This window comes from Phocoena phocoena, chromosome 12, assembly GCF_963924675.1.
Source record: "Phocoena phocoena chromosome 12, mPhoPho1.1, whole genome shotgun sequence".
Lineage (NCBI taxonomy): Eukaryota > Metazoa > Chordata > Mammalia > Artiodactyla > Phocoenidae > Phocoena > Phocoena phocoena.
In genome coordinates this window covers 15833302-15848122 of record NC_089230.1, presented here as the reverse complement: position 1 = coordinate 15848122, position 14821 = coordinate 15833302, and the positions used below count along the sequence as shown (strand labels likewise).

At 39.1% G+C, this 14821-nt stretch overlaps 1 protein-coding gene across 1 annotated transcript in view; it reads right to left on the bottom strand.

The window, feature by feature from the left end:
• The window catches only part of KATNA1 (katanin catalytic subunit A1), a 35770-nt gene extending 21292 nt beyond the window's left edge, over nucleotides 1-14478 (bottom strand). Inside the window, exons 1-4 of the mRNA XM_065888773.1 lie at nucleotides 14225-14478; nucleotides 7815-7989; nucleotides 6294-6451; nucleotides 209-389 (exon numbers count right to left, since the gene is read on the bottom strand). Of these exons, the coding sequence (XP_065744845.1) occupies nucleotides 209-389; nucleotides 6294-6451; nucleotides 7815-7976 (501 nt within the window). The 5' untranslated portion in view covers nucleotides 7977-7989; nucleotides 14225-14478. The remainder of the gene's footprint in view (nucleotides 1-208; nucleotides 390-6293; nucleotides 6452-7814; nucleotides 7990-14224) is intronic.
• Between the last annotated feature and the right edge of the window lie 343 nt (nucleotides 14479-14821).

The window sequence follows — 14821 nt, the reverse complement described above, 5'->3', positions numbered from 1 at the left end:
ACAACAACAACAACAACAACAAAACAAACAAAAAACCCCCAAATTATTTGTTGAATAGTGAGTAGGAAAAGTCCTAGCCTAGGTGGAGTGTGACTATGGTTTTATTATAGTAGCAGATTTAATTACTAAAAATTATTAAAATTTGTACAGTCTTCATTTTTAAGGTTAATAAATAACTTTTTCATTTATGAAAACCAGTAACATTTACCTTTTCCTCTCTTCCTTTATTCTGTTCTTTCTTTTCCCGACAACGAACAGCTTTCCCTCTGTCATTGTGAACACTGTGTGCGGATGGACGGTGAACTCTGACAGTTGTACTTGGACGGTTACCCTGTGGTTTAGGGTCACTGTACTGAGACGACTGGCGTTTTCTAGGTCCTGGTGAGGGTCTAATCAAATACAAGATCATGAAAATCATACTCAACTCTTGGAGTTGGTCCATATATAGATGAACACACATAGTGTGTAAGTTAGTTTATGAACTAAAGAAGCAAAGGCATAACTGAACACAAGATAAAACAATAAACTTGAGGTCATTGAAATCTAAGGTCTAGCATTTAAACTGGGCATAGCTGTCTGTGGTGCACTATGGTTTTATGGTAGAAATAATAGAAGTCAAGTGATCATCACCTCTCTTTTAAAAGGAAATAGCTATTGTATATCGGATTAGATGAAAAATTAGTCTGATTCTTGGAAACTGAAAAGAGAACAATAATCAGAGAAGGGAGTTTTATCGGAAGAGCAAGAACAAAGCACAGGTGTAGACTTCACACTTATGTACTGATATATGTGCAATTTGGTACCATTTTATTTAGAATGTATCACAGTTCTGTTTTAATTAATAAAATTTAATCATTTTCCCATTAAAAAAAACTGACATAAGCACTGGCTATGGACAGTTACAAGAACTCATGTATGGTGCTTTACCTCTATGTAGATCACTTCATCTTTATTTCTGTGGCAGGATTTAGACCTCTCAAATATTTATTAGGCTTCTACTACACTTCTAGACTTGGTTGGGGCCAGTAAAATAAGCAATAAAAAAAGGCAGGGGAGTCCTATCCTCAAATACCTCAAGTATAGTTAAGAAAGAAGATACATAAGACTAGGCAAGTATACTAGAAAGTGTGGAAGAGATCTAGTACTGTGGCAATGGGAGTGGCCTCTTGAAGACAAAGTAAATTGGACCTGGAAACACAGAAGTTGACCTAAACAAGATGGTACAATTGCAGACAAGAAAATCAGTGAAGAAAAGCAAAGAAAGCAAGATGAGCTTAATCTATGTAAAGGTTATAAAGTTACTAACTGTGAAGACAATGGTAAACATTAAAACATGATACTGAACAGATAAGGTGGTTCAGTAAGTAGATCTAAACACTGCCAGTTCAAGAGGCTTGGTTTTTAGCTGGCAGCCACTGAAAAGGTTTTAGAAAGATCAGTCTAATAATAAGATACACTGATGAAGGAAACACAAAAAGCAGGGAGATGTTATCAAGGCATGAGATGAGGGCCTAGCTCAAGGAGTAATGATAAAAATCTAAGAGACACTATGAAAAAAGATAGATGTGAAAGGTTGAGAATGAGAATTTGGGAGGATGATAAAGCCAAACCAATATATATGTGAAAGGAATGATGAGGGTTCAATTTTGGATTTAGAAACTTGGATAGCCAAGTAGGGATACTGCTTTAAAATATATATTTATTTTTCCTCTTAAGAAAAATAAAATAGACACTGAATTATAATAAAGTATAAAGAATTTGAAAAAGTCACCTTAACCCCACTATCCAGAGTTAACCACTTAACATATTAGTTTATTTTCTTACGGTTGCCTTTCATTTAAACAAAATTGGAACTGTTATATACACATATGCTCTTATTTTTCTCTACTCATTATATCATGAGGCATTGCCGGTATTCTTTCCTCTATCATCACCTCATAAATGACTTTTAATGGCTAGCTGGCAGTCAGTCACATAAAATGTGTCATACTTTATCCACTTCTTTTATTTTTTTGGCCGCATCTTGTGGTTTGCACAATCTTAGTTCCCTGACCAGGGATGGAACCCATGCTCCCTGCAGTGAAAGCATGGAGTCCTAACCACTGGACCGCCAGGGAAGTCCCTTTATCCACTTCTTACTGCTATTCATTTATCCGAAAAATAATTTACTGAACTATTACTACTGACAGGCACTACTCTGCATTTAAAGTAAAAAAATTTTTTAAATAACTTTAATAAAAGCCTTTACTCTCACAGGCTCACATTCAAGTGTGTGTGTGGGCAGAAGGGGTTTCAATGAAGAAATAAACAGTACATCAGATGATGCTAAATGCTATCTAAGAAAATAAAGAATGGTAGGGTCTATGGAATGATATAGGTAGGGTCATCAGAGATGGCCTTTCTGAGGTGACATTTAAGTAGAGACCTGAAAGAAGTGGGAGAACAAGCCATCAAACATCTGAGTTGAAGGAAAGGCAAGTGCAGAGAACTGAAACATTTGTGTTTGACTTGTTCAAGAAGGCTGAGGGAGAGAACTGTAAGAACTTAGGTCACAGAGGTGGCAGGGAACGAGATCTCACAGGGTGGCACTGAGGGACATACAGAAAACTTTGTGTTTTATTCAGTGAGATGAGAAGATGTTTGAGGGACATCAGCTGACTTTTAAAAGACATTTTAAAAGAATCATACCAAAAAGTTTTATTCTATTTCTAATCTTTCCTCTAAGAGGCTTCAGTGAACCTCCTGTACAAACATATTTGTGCACAGCACTAGAATGCTGGATCAGTTAAATCTGTTCTTCAAATGGGATTAAAATTTAGGCAATGTCAAGGTTAGAATCACCACGGGAGCCGAAAGAATAAGCGCTCTTAAGCATGAGTACAAATTAAGACCAACAGAAAAATAAAGAGTTTTGAGGGATATTCAGTTGAGGAAGCAAGTAAAATAAATTACAGGAAGAAACAGAAAGATGCAGCAAATAAAGTCAAAGAGGAGAACTTTGTAGTTAATAGTAATCCAGGGCATTTAAAATCAGAGACAGAAAAAAATACTGAAGAAAAGCCAGAAGCAATAAGGAGGGACACTAGGGTTCATCATCATAGACTTTTCAAGATGAAAGACTCATTTAAGTCAACTTTCCATTACCCCTAAGAGAGAAGCCTCCTGCCTCAACATATTAGATTGTGGCAACCAAACAGTTCATTAAATTTGAAATCAACTGAATAATCACTGGGCACATCTATTCACTGGAAAGTTCTTACCAGTAATTGATAAAGGAGTCACAGGGCTGTTACAGACTGAATGTTTGTACCCCTCCAAAATTCATTATGTTGAATTCCTAAACCCCAATGTGATCATTTGAAGTAAGGAAGTAATTAAAGGTAAATAAGGGGCTTCCCTGGTGGCACAGTGGTTGAGAATCCGCCTGCCGATGCAGGGGACGCGGGTTCGTGCCCCCGTCCGGGAAGACCCCACATACCGCGGAGTGGCTGGTCCCGTGAGCCATGGCCGCTGAGCCTGCGCGTACGGAGCCTGTGCTCCGAAACGGGAGAGGCCATGACAGTGAGAGGGCCCGCGTACCGCAGAAAAAAAAAAAAAAAAGGTAAATAAGATCAAAAGGGTGGGGCCGATCTCGGAATTAGTATCCTTATTAAGAGACACCAGAAAGCTTGCTGTTCCCTCTGCCATGTGAGGACACAGAGAAGAGGAAGTCACCTGCTCAGGAAGAGTCCTCACCAGGAACCAAATTGGCTGGCACCTTAGTCTTGGACTTTCTGGCCTTCAGAACTGTGAGAAATAAGTTCCTGTTGCTTAAGCCACCCAGTCTGTGGTATTTTGTTATGGCAGCCAGTGTAGACTAATACAAGGGCCAAATGATGATTCTCCAGAAGGAGGGAAAAAAAAGAAAGTAGGAGTAAGACATATTCATAGGTAAAATAAAAACACAACTTGACTCATCTATTATTAGTTCTACTTTTGAAATTAAGAAAAAGTAATCATAAATGTGGAAAAATATTCACTTTATTTATAACAACAAAAAAGGGGAGGACTTCCCTGGTGGCGCAGTGGTTAAGAATCCGCCTGCCAATGCAAGGGACACAAGTGTGATCTCTGGTCTGGGAAGATCCCACATGCTGCGGAGCAACTAGGCCTGTGCGCCACAACTACTGAGCCCGCGTGCCCTAGGGCCCGTTCTCCACAACAACAGAAACACTGCAATGAGAAGTCCACACCCTGCAACGAGGAGTAGCCCCGCTCGCCGCAACTAGAGAAAGCCTGTGTGCAGCAATGAAGATCCAACGTGGCCAAAAATAAATAAAATTTTTTAAAAAAAGAGGAAACAATGAATAAGAGCATGATTAACTATGTAGGTTATATCCCTCAAAAGAGTAGCAAACAACCCTTTAAAAGTAGCAGAGAATAAGGTCTAAGATGGCTTATAAATTATCAACGTTTACAATATGAAGAGCAAATTACTTCACCTATCTAAGCTTAAGTGTCCTTATCAGAAATTGGGGCTACAAGTTTAGTACCTACCTTCTAGGACTGTTTTGAGAATTAAGTAATATATGTAATACATGTAAAGCAGTTAACACGGTATTTGGTAAGTGTATGATAATTGTTGTCTACTTTTAGGATTTTTTAAGGAAACAGGGTACAAGGTTCTATATTATGGATATAGCACAACTACAACTATGAAAATAAACAATGCATAAAAGACTAGAAGTTGCACTAGGATGACTCTATGATTTCCCCCCTACTTTTATGCATTTTCCTATTTTTCTTTAATGAGCCTATTGCTGTACTTTTAAAAAAAATTTTAGTGAATTCTAAAATAAAACAGAAAATATACATAAAAGTACTTAGAGTAAGGGTAAAATTTAGTAAATATTCAGAAGGTATCAGAGTCAATAATAGAACATTAGTACTTTTATCTGGAGCTGAAGAAAATCAAAGTGGCTAAGAAACAATCAATATCCATCAGTTAACTTTAAACTGGAGGGGGAACACTTTGGTATGGTACTTCTCGAAGTGTGATCCATTGACCACCTGTATCAGAATCACCTGAAGACTTCTGGGCTCCACCTGCTATTACACCAGATTCTCTGGGAGTGAAGCCCCAGAATCCACATTCTGAATGAGTATCCCAGGAGATCTTTATGTATGCTAGAGTTTGGGAATGACTGGTATGGCAGAGTGCCAGCTTTGTAATCAAACACATCTGGATTCGAATCCTAGCCCCACCAGTTACTACCTCTGTGATAATTGGAAAAAGTTACTTGACTTCCCTCTACCTCAGCTATCTTACCTGAAACACAGAAAAAATATGACTTATTTGGAAGGCTTATTGTAAGAAATAAATAAAATAACACGTGTATCCTACATTAGTGCTCAGAACTCCGTGAGCACTCAATATCTAGCACCTATCATAAAATACAATTGAGAATTAACAGTTATAATGATAGAATCTTAAACACCTGAAAAACACCTGAGCAACGTTTTAATGCAAGGTTCTCAAACTGGTTAAGGGACAAAGAACCTGAAAGTCAGTGTTTTTTGTACAATGCTATTTTACACTAATGTATTTAAACCCACAATATAAACTAGGAAATCTATTATGTGAGTAAAATAGATAAATGACACTCACTTGCACACTCGTCAGTTAAAAAATATGCAGTGGAACTAAGCATAATTGGCTCTTTTGCATTTCAGTAAATATCAACTTTCACTAATTGTTCATTTGCTGGCACCAGGTAATAGGAAACTGGGGATAAAAATACCAAAGAAAAAAACCTATAATTGAGAACATTTTATCTTTTCTTTTTTTCTGTGAACTAAAAAGCCCATTTTTAAATTTTAGCAGCAGTATAGCTTGATAAATAGCAGTATTCTGTGATAGCTTTTTGAGAACCACTGTTTTAGTCTAATTCCCTCACTTTACATAACAAAAAGCTGAGCTCTAGAAAGGTTACATGATTTTCCCAGAGCTACAAATAATGATACAGACCTAGAGCCCAGATATTTCAATCTCCATCCCCATGTTCCTTCCATAAGGTAACAGTGCCTCCACTACTTCAAGCTCATTCACGAAAGCATATTTTTGGTCTATGTCTACCTAAATTTAACTTACTGAAATGAGGCAGAGTACATGATGCACAATTTAAGAGTTACAAAAGGTATTCAGTAAAAAGCCCTCTCCCATTCCCGTCTCTCAGTCCCCAGTTCTCTTCCTAGGTAGAACCAATGCTATCAGTTTTCCGTGCCAGTGTGTTTCTTAAAGGGTCTCCACTTACCTTCGTTCAACAGGCACAGGCAGGGACCAGACTTCTCCCTCGGACGCTGGAAGCTCATGCTGTGCAGCTTTTAATGGAGTGCTGTCTAGTTTAAAGCTTTCTAGTGTTTTCATGATATCCTTAACGTGTTTAGCTTCCACATTTATTTCCTGCCAAACCTGATTTCAAAGGAGAATATGGCGCTTTAAATTTCTATAACTAATAAATCACTGCCAAGATTAAGTTGGGCCATTTATTAAAGATGTCAGAAGCCTCCATTTTGACATCAGATATCCAGGAAACCATACCAAAATATTCTGTTGAAATTTTAATAATGGTTCATGAATTCTTTATTTCTATTTGCAAAATTAATTCTGATAAAATGAATTAAGTATCCTGGCTAATGAAGCCATCATGACTGACTTATGGTTCTTATTCAAAATGCATAACAAATTTAAAAGTTAGCTGTAACTTCAAAGTTTGGTAAAAACAATACTTTTGCAAGTTGTGCTTTCATGGTTCTTATGCTACTTAATTGACTTTAAAAATGTTGATCAGAATCCACTAATTTCATAACTCACTAATGGACTGCATCCCACAGTTTGAAAAATAAAGCTTCAGAGGATAAATGGCTCAATCCACACACAACCAATACATATTTTTTAAAAGCAGTCTTGACTCAATTTTAAAACTACATACACACACACACACATGAAACACTGAAATGAAGTTAGTCATATTTGGTTTTAAAACTAAATGATTTAAATATCCTTATAAAAAAGCTTAGACTTTTTAAGTAAAAGCTGCTGGCCTAAGAACAAAAGGTCTTAAAAGTCTTTCAGTGACAAATTTAAGACTCTTTATGAAATAAAGTGTTTTCCCCTTCTAATGTAAAATATGCAGAGGCAGACTTAAGGAAAGAGGTTAAGTTCAAAGAGGTAGAATATTTCTCTCTTTTAAAGAAATTTAGGACAAATATGGAATACTATGAAAAAAGCAGTTTAGTAGAATCTGAGGGATAATACTCTACCTAAAAGACCAGCACAAAAAGACTATTATAGAAAATATTTCTCTCCTGTGACATTGTTGAACCCTATTATAAATGCCATATTCAACTGGACCTGTTTATAGTTTCTACCTATAAAGTTTTACTGGTCCTCAGTGACTGAAGTTCCTCAAGTGGGATGCAAGAATGGTCTGCTTTATGATGTTCTATAGAGAATATGGTACTTGAGAGATTCAGGTGTCATCTGCAGTTTCAATAATGGCTTAATAAAGTCAATTCTAAGTTTACCAGGTAAAAATGCGATCTAGAAAAAAATGTGAAAACCATTACTATTAGATTCCAAAAATTAGAATAACTGAGAACTCATCATACTGATGATGGCGAATATGGACTAATATAATAATCAAGTTTTAAGAAACATTATATACAAATCCATGTAATAAATTATACACTCTTAACGTAAAGCTGCAAAAGCACTACCTATTTACATCTGAGTATTTTAAACTATTAAAACAAACATCAGTCATGTTTCTTACCTGTTGCCATTTCTGCTGGAGGTATGTATCTTTGACTGAGTATAGATACTTGTTCATTTGATCAAGAACTCCCTGATAATAGACCATTGCAGAGTCATAATTTCCCAGCAATGCATATTCACGGGCCAATTTTACATTCTCACTAATCATAAGAAGACTCATGCTCAATTATAAGCTAAAAAAGAAAGAAACATTTAATATTATCTCTTAAAAATAAGTACTACAAAGAGTTTTTTAAAAGTATACTTTCCAAGGATCCCTGAAGACACTCACAATGTACTTTCCATCTCTATGCATTTGTTCATGCTAATTTCCACTCCTTCAAAGAAATTTCTCAGGTTCTCACAGTCAAACCCTACCTATGTGTCAAAACCCCACTCAGGTGGCAATTCTCCCAGTATGTCAACCTTCTGAACTTCCCAGTTCAAAATAAGCCCTCCCCCTTCTAAAGTCCCCTGGCACTTTACTGGGGCCTTCATCTCAAGGCACTTGTGTACCTTGAATCTCTAAGTTCTTTTAGAGCAGGATTTACAGAGGAAAGGTCTGAGATGGTAACTTCAGTGCGTGACATACAAGTCTTATTGAACATCTGCAGAACAAATGTAGAATGTTAGATCATTTTTTGGAGGGCACTGTGACACAGCAGAAAACACACGTGCTTTGAGGTTAGAAGAATCTTGGTTGCAACTGTAATTCTGCCACCTTTGTCAAGCCCCTTAACTTTAATGAACCTTAGTTTTTAAATCTGTAATTGGGATAGTAACTATTTCCAAGAGTTGCACTAGAAGGAATAAATGGCTATTTAGAGTCCCTACCATAGTACTTGGCAAAGAGTAGGTCTTCAATAAATGCTAAATGCATCTTCCCTGAAACTTTCCATATACAAGAACTAAGCATAGTCTTTGTACTTAGGAGGATGTGCATATATGGATATGGGGTTTTTATAGGTGGATTTTTACCTACCCTCTAGACAGAAGCTAATTCCAATTACAGAAAAATTGGCCCAGAAAACAAGGGGAAAACGAATCAACTTTTTATGAGGTGAGAATCACCTCAATTTCAAAACTAATTAACAGCAATAAAAAGTCTATTTCACTTATGAACATGATATGGTAATCTTAAATAAAAGATTAGCTAACTAAAAAAAAGAAAAAAACGATTAGCTAACTAACAATGTATCAGCGCGCAATTCTCTCTCTCTCTCTCTCTCTCTCTCTCTCTCTCTCTCTCTCTCTCTCTCTCTCTCTCTCTCTCCCACCATGACCAAGACAGGAATGCAATTATAATCTAAGCTGAGAAAATCCATCCTTGTAATTCCTCACACTAACAGACAAAAGAACTTCATACAAAATCATACAAAAATGGGTAGCGGGCTTCCCCGGTGGTGCAGTGGTTGAGAATCTGACTGCCAAGGCAGGGGACACAGGTTCGAGCCCTGGTCTGGGAAGATGCCACATGCCGCGGAGCAACTAGGCCCGTGAGCCACAATTACTGAGCCTGCGCGTCTGGAGGCTGTGCTCCGCAATGAGAGGCCATGATAGTCAGAGGCCCCGCGCACCGCGATGAAGAGTGGCCCCCACTTGCCGCAACTGGAGAAAGCTCTCTCACAGAAACGAAGACCCAACACAGCAAAAATAAATAAATAAATAAATAAATAAAATTTTTTAAAAAATGGGTAGCGCATAAAGGCATAAAGCGTAATTCATGGAAGGGAAATCCCAAATGGTTACAAGTACAGATACTAGTAATAGAAGAATGCAATGAGAGACCCCTTTTACATTTACCAGATTAAAAAAATTAATAAATCCAATAATACTAAGTATTGGCAATTATTTGGGAAAAAGGACATTCTCACATAGAATGTGTGGGCAGAAACTGGTATAATCATTTTGGAGAGCAATCTGGCAGTACTTAGAGAAATTATGTATGCATATATCCTACGACCCTGCAACCCTACTTTTCTGTAAATATTCCAGAGGAAATTTCACACAGATCCACAAAGGGACTTGTTTTTGGATGTTAATGACAGAACTGTTTGAGAAATCAATAGCTGGAGGTAATTTATCTATTCCCTGCTAAGAAAATAGATAAGGAAATATGGTGGATGCACCCTATGGAATACTACGTAGCAGATAGAAGCAATGAACAAAACATGCAAATAGCAACATGGATAGATCATCAAAATACAGGGTTGGGTGTAAAAAATACTTAGACATAGAACAAGGTCTAAGTGTCAAGATCATTTTTTTTTTTTTTTTTTTTGCGGTACGCAGGCCTCTCACTGTTGTGGCCTCTGCCGTTGAGGAGCACAGGCTCCGGACGCGCAGGCTCAGCGGCCATGGCTCACGGGCCCAGCCGCTCCACAGCACGTGGGATCCTCCCAGACTGGGGCACGAACCCATGTCCCCTGCATCGGCAGGCGGACTCTCAACCACTGCGCCACCAGGGAAGCCCCCAAGATCATTTTATAAACTTAAAATTATGCTATATTTATTGGGCTGGCCAAAAAGTTTGTTCGGGTTTTTCCGTAAGATGTCGTGGAACCTGTACGAACTTTTTGGCCAACCCAATATATATGGTGAATAAAACACTCTTTTTTAAAGGACACATACACACCGAAGAACATATATTAAATATATTACAGTGTCTGTGGAGGGTGAGATAGGGAAATATGAATGAAGAAAGAGGATGGAGGGTAGGGGAGTAACCAAAAATAAATACAACAAAAGAAGGGTCTTATATCCATCAATAATCACAGAGAGCCTGTAAGATGGCTCTCAATGACCTCTGCTTCCTAGTGTCCATAACCTTATGTAATCATCTCCCCTTGAATGTGAGCTTGTAACAAACAGAATATACAAAAATAATGGAACATCATTTCTGAGATTAGACTGGGACTTCCACCTTGCTTACTATCTTTTGCTCTCTCGTTGGACTACTCTAAGGGAAAACCAGCTACCATGTTGTGAGTTGCCCAGTGCAGAGGCTCACATGGCAAAGAACTGATGGAGGCGCAAGGGCAACTGCCAGTGAGGAACTGAGGCCCCCAGTCCAACAGACCAGAGGAACTGAATCCTGCCAACAACCATGTGAGGGAGGCAGGAAGTTGGATCCTCCCTCAGCTGACCCTTGAGATAAATGCAGCCCTGACTGATACCTTGACTATAGCCTGTGCAAGACCCTGAATCAGAAGCACCTAGCCAAGTTATGCCCAGAGCCTGACCAAAGAAACCGTGAGACAATGAATGTTTGTTGTTTTAAGCCATTAAGTTTTCGGGTAATTTGTCATGAAGCAATACAGCTATGAACTAAGGTCTATAAGTAATTCAAGACTGAGCATCTGGGGTCCAAAAGAAAAGCAAAAACAATCCCATGACTGAAAAGCATGACCAATGATAATATTCCATCTTTTTTTTTTTTTTTGCTGTACGCGGGCCTCTTACTGTTGTGGCCTCTCCCGTTGCAGAGCACAGGCCCTGGACACGCAGGCTCAGCGGCCATGGCTCACGGGCCCAGCCGTCCCGCGGCATGTGGGATCTTCCCGGACCGGGCACGAACCTGTGTCCCCTGCATTGGCAGGCGGACTCTCAACCACTGTGCCACCAGGGAAGCCCATAATATTCCATCTTAATAAGAGCTCTGTGGTCAGGGACCATGGCTCTCTGCTATTTTATGGATATATCCCCAGCATCTAGAACCATGCTTCCTTTCACACAGCAGATACTCAGTAAATCTTCGAATGAATGAATACTGTCAGGTTTTGTCTAACTATTAAGATTTCTTACTTTTGTCCAGTTTCTGACCCTCAGCACTCTCACACTGCTTGATCCTCAAATCACCCCTACCAGAACTGTGCGACTGCTTTTGCTCTGAAGCTATATATGCCCTACAGTGACGCCTAGTCTGAGCAATAATGTTATAAGGGTACAGCTGGAGCTGGCTGCTGGCAGTATATCGCTGATCTGGATAAGCACAGATAGCAAGACTCTAACGTCTCTTCCTTCTCTCTCTCTTTTCCTTAACAGACTCCCTCCAGATCTTTCTTCCGTTTCCCCAACTAAAAAAAAAAAAATCTAAATTGTTACTTATATATAGGTTGTCCCTTTGTATTTCTGAGGGCCAGGGCTCAATGTTCCAAAATTCACAGAAGTCACTCCAGGCCTTCTCTGAAGGTTCCGTGTTATGGATACTTCTTTCTAGTCAGATAAAATTCCTGAGGAGCCAATGAATCAACATTTTCTAACAAACAAATGTAAAGTCAATCCAAGGCCACATTAAAAATGACCTGAAAAATTCTTGGTTATCAAAGAAATGATGTGTTTACTGAAAATGTATCAAAATACCATGCAATGAATAAATGTTAGACAAAAAACAAACTTTCCTATTCTCTTAGTATCACACATTCTTCTCAAATGAACGTCAACACTGTAAATTTATGAGATTCTTCAATTTTCAAGAATATGTCCTTATCATTGCCAAAATTACACTTTAGGAAGACAGAATTTGGGTCTACCTGACACAATATCTGGCAGTACTTGAAGAAATGAATATATGTGAAGAAAAGCCTATAGACAAAGTTTAACCACAGTGAACTGTAAACACTACCTGTTGGTTCAATTAATAGAACAAAAATGAGATTATAATTATATAATTATAATATAATTAAATTAAATTATAATTTAAATATAATTATAAATTATATTTATAATTTATAAATTTATATATAAATTATAATTTATAATTATAAATATATAAAATATAATTATAAAAAAATAAAAACTGAGACTGTCCAAAAACACAGACTGTTGGTTTTTAAAGAGATTATTAAAGAGAAAAATAAACATAAGCACAGGTGACGCATGCTTTGTCTTACAGCAAGCTTTTCTTTTACATGATCCTTCCTATCAGAACCACCCTTTTGCTTAAGTGTACTGAGTATTTATTTATCTTAATGACTAAATTCATTTATTTAAACTAAGTAAGATGCAACATGAAATTTTAATTCAAATAACAGAGTCAAAATTTTTTAAACACTAAAAACTCAATATTACGGCAAAAGTTCTAGCAAACTTAATGTGATGCTGTGTGGTCCACAAAGAGTATTTTTTAAGCAGTCAAACAGCTAAAAAACAACCCAGAACCACTGTTGTAAACAGAAATTCAACATTGTTTTTAATACAGTAAATTCTACAAGATTCTCTAATCCTTAGTATTTGTCAGAATTGTGATACCAGTTTCAAAATAAGATGCAGAATCCGTTGTAGACTATATAATATGCCTAATACTGAATCTATAAAATGTAAAAAGGTCTTGAATAACCAATGCCATAAAGGAGCTTTATATAACTTTTCATAGTCTAAGAATGCTGGAAAGTCGATTGGCACTGCTTTTTTTTTTTTAAGATATGAAACAAGTCACAAGTTATTAATACTAATACAAGACAAAGAGTTTTGCCACTATTTGTGTGAGAACTCAATGATTACAAAAACCATCTCCTTTGGAAAAGAAAATAAGGCTGCACACTGAGATATTTAGGCCTGTATGAACATCACAAGAATCTTTCAATACCTTGGTGTTCTAGCATTGTGACTATGGGGCAAAGATTTATCGCACACATTCTAAAACGTTAGGAATGTCCTCAGCAGTATCTAAAGGTCTGATTTCAAAGAGGAAGACAAATGAGTGCTTTCAAGAGAGGAGCAATGTTAGTAACTGATATAAATGTTAGTAACTGATATAAAAATGGCACTTCGCAGTTAAAAGAGAAAATTATTTTTGAGTAAATAAGGGCCTGAGACTATCCACTGCAAAGCATTAAGGATCCACATTCATCGCTAACTTCATCACCATATAATATACAGTATGAAACAAAGTTTCGAGGGATACGTTTTGTAAAAGGTACCGACTCTAAACAAAAAGGGCCATAGCCTCCCAGAGGACGCCCGGCTCCAGAATAAACTAAATAAGAAAGAACATCCTCAGCAATAGCACACCTACCTAACAAAACATAAGAAAGGAAGCTGCATCCCCAAAGTCAAGGCTTTTTGTGTTTTTTTTAGGGTAGAGGGTTTCGGGCGGGGGCGTGGACGAACTCGGGAGAGGACCCGTCAAAAAAGCGAGGAAATAAAAACAGGTTGTCTCGGCCGGAGACTTCTCTAAGGAGACAGGCCTAGAGTGGGATCGGCAGGAGCCCTCAGAAGTCTCCGGCCGGACAAGACTCCTCCGGTAGGGGGACCGTCATCCGAGCCACAGGTGTCAGCGACAACAGCAAGGACCTAGGACCTCGGCGCAGGCACCGGCAAGTTCACAGCAGAATGCGCAGCGGGATCGCATCACAGGCTCCCGAATCCCTCGCCGACCCGGCCACGTGGGTCGGGGATTCCCAGGAGACCTAGAGAGCCAACACTCACCTGTGTCTCCGAGGCTCCTCGGGAAACCGCCCAGCGGCAGGCGGAGCGGGAGGGCCGAGCGGGGCACCGGGCAGCGATGAAGGAGGGCCCTGCCCTGTCCTGCCCCAACCACCCTGTTTTGTGCTCACGGACCCAGCACTGCCTGGTCACCAGTCTCGGGGCGCTGCTTCCACTCGCCGAGAATTTGAAGGCAAACCCGCCAGGGTCACTTCCGGTGTTGGGGGGAACCTCGGTGACTCCGGCGCAAGCTGGGCTACGCCCCGGGAGCGAGGACGCCGGGCGGCGTGCGCGCGCCTGGCGCCGGTTGGGCGGGGTCGACAGAAGTGGGGCGGGGCCGACGAAGGCGGGGTGGGGCCGACGGGGGAGCGCCTGCGCAGTCCCGCGCCACAGCCTCCCGCACGGACTGGGCAGGGGCGGGTAGTAATGACCCAAATTAGAGCTACCGTTTCGTGTTCCTCAATATGTTTTTCGCAGTGCTTCCTCACTTTTCCTCCCACTTGATTTTCATCACCCTCTTCAGAGGTTAGGAGGTCAGAGTGTCTATTTTACAGGTGAGTGTCAAGGGTCAAACAATTCGTTTGTGACAAATCCTGTTCT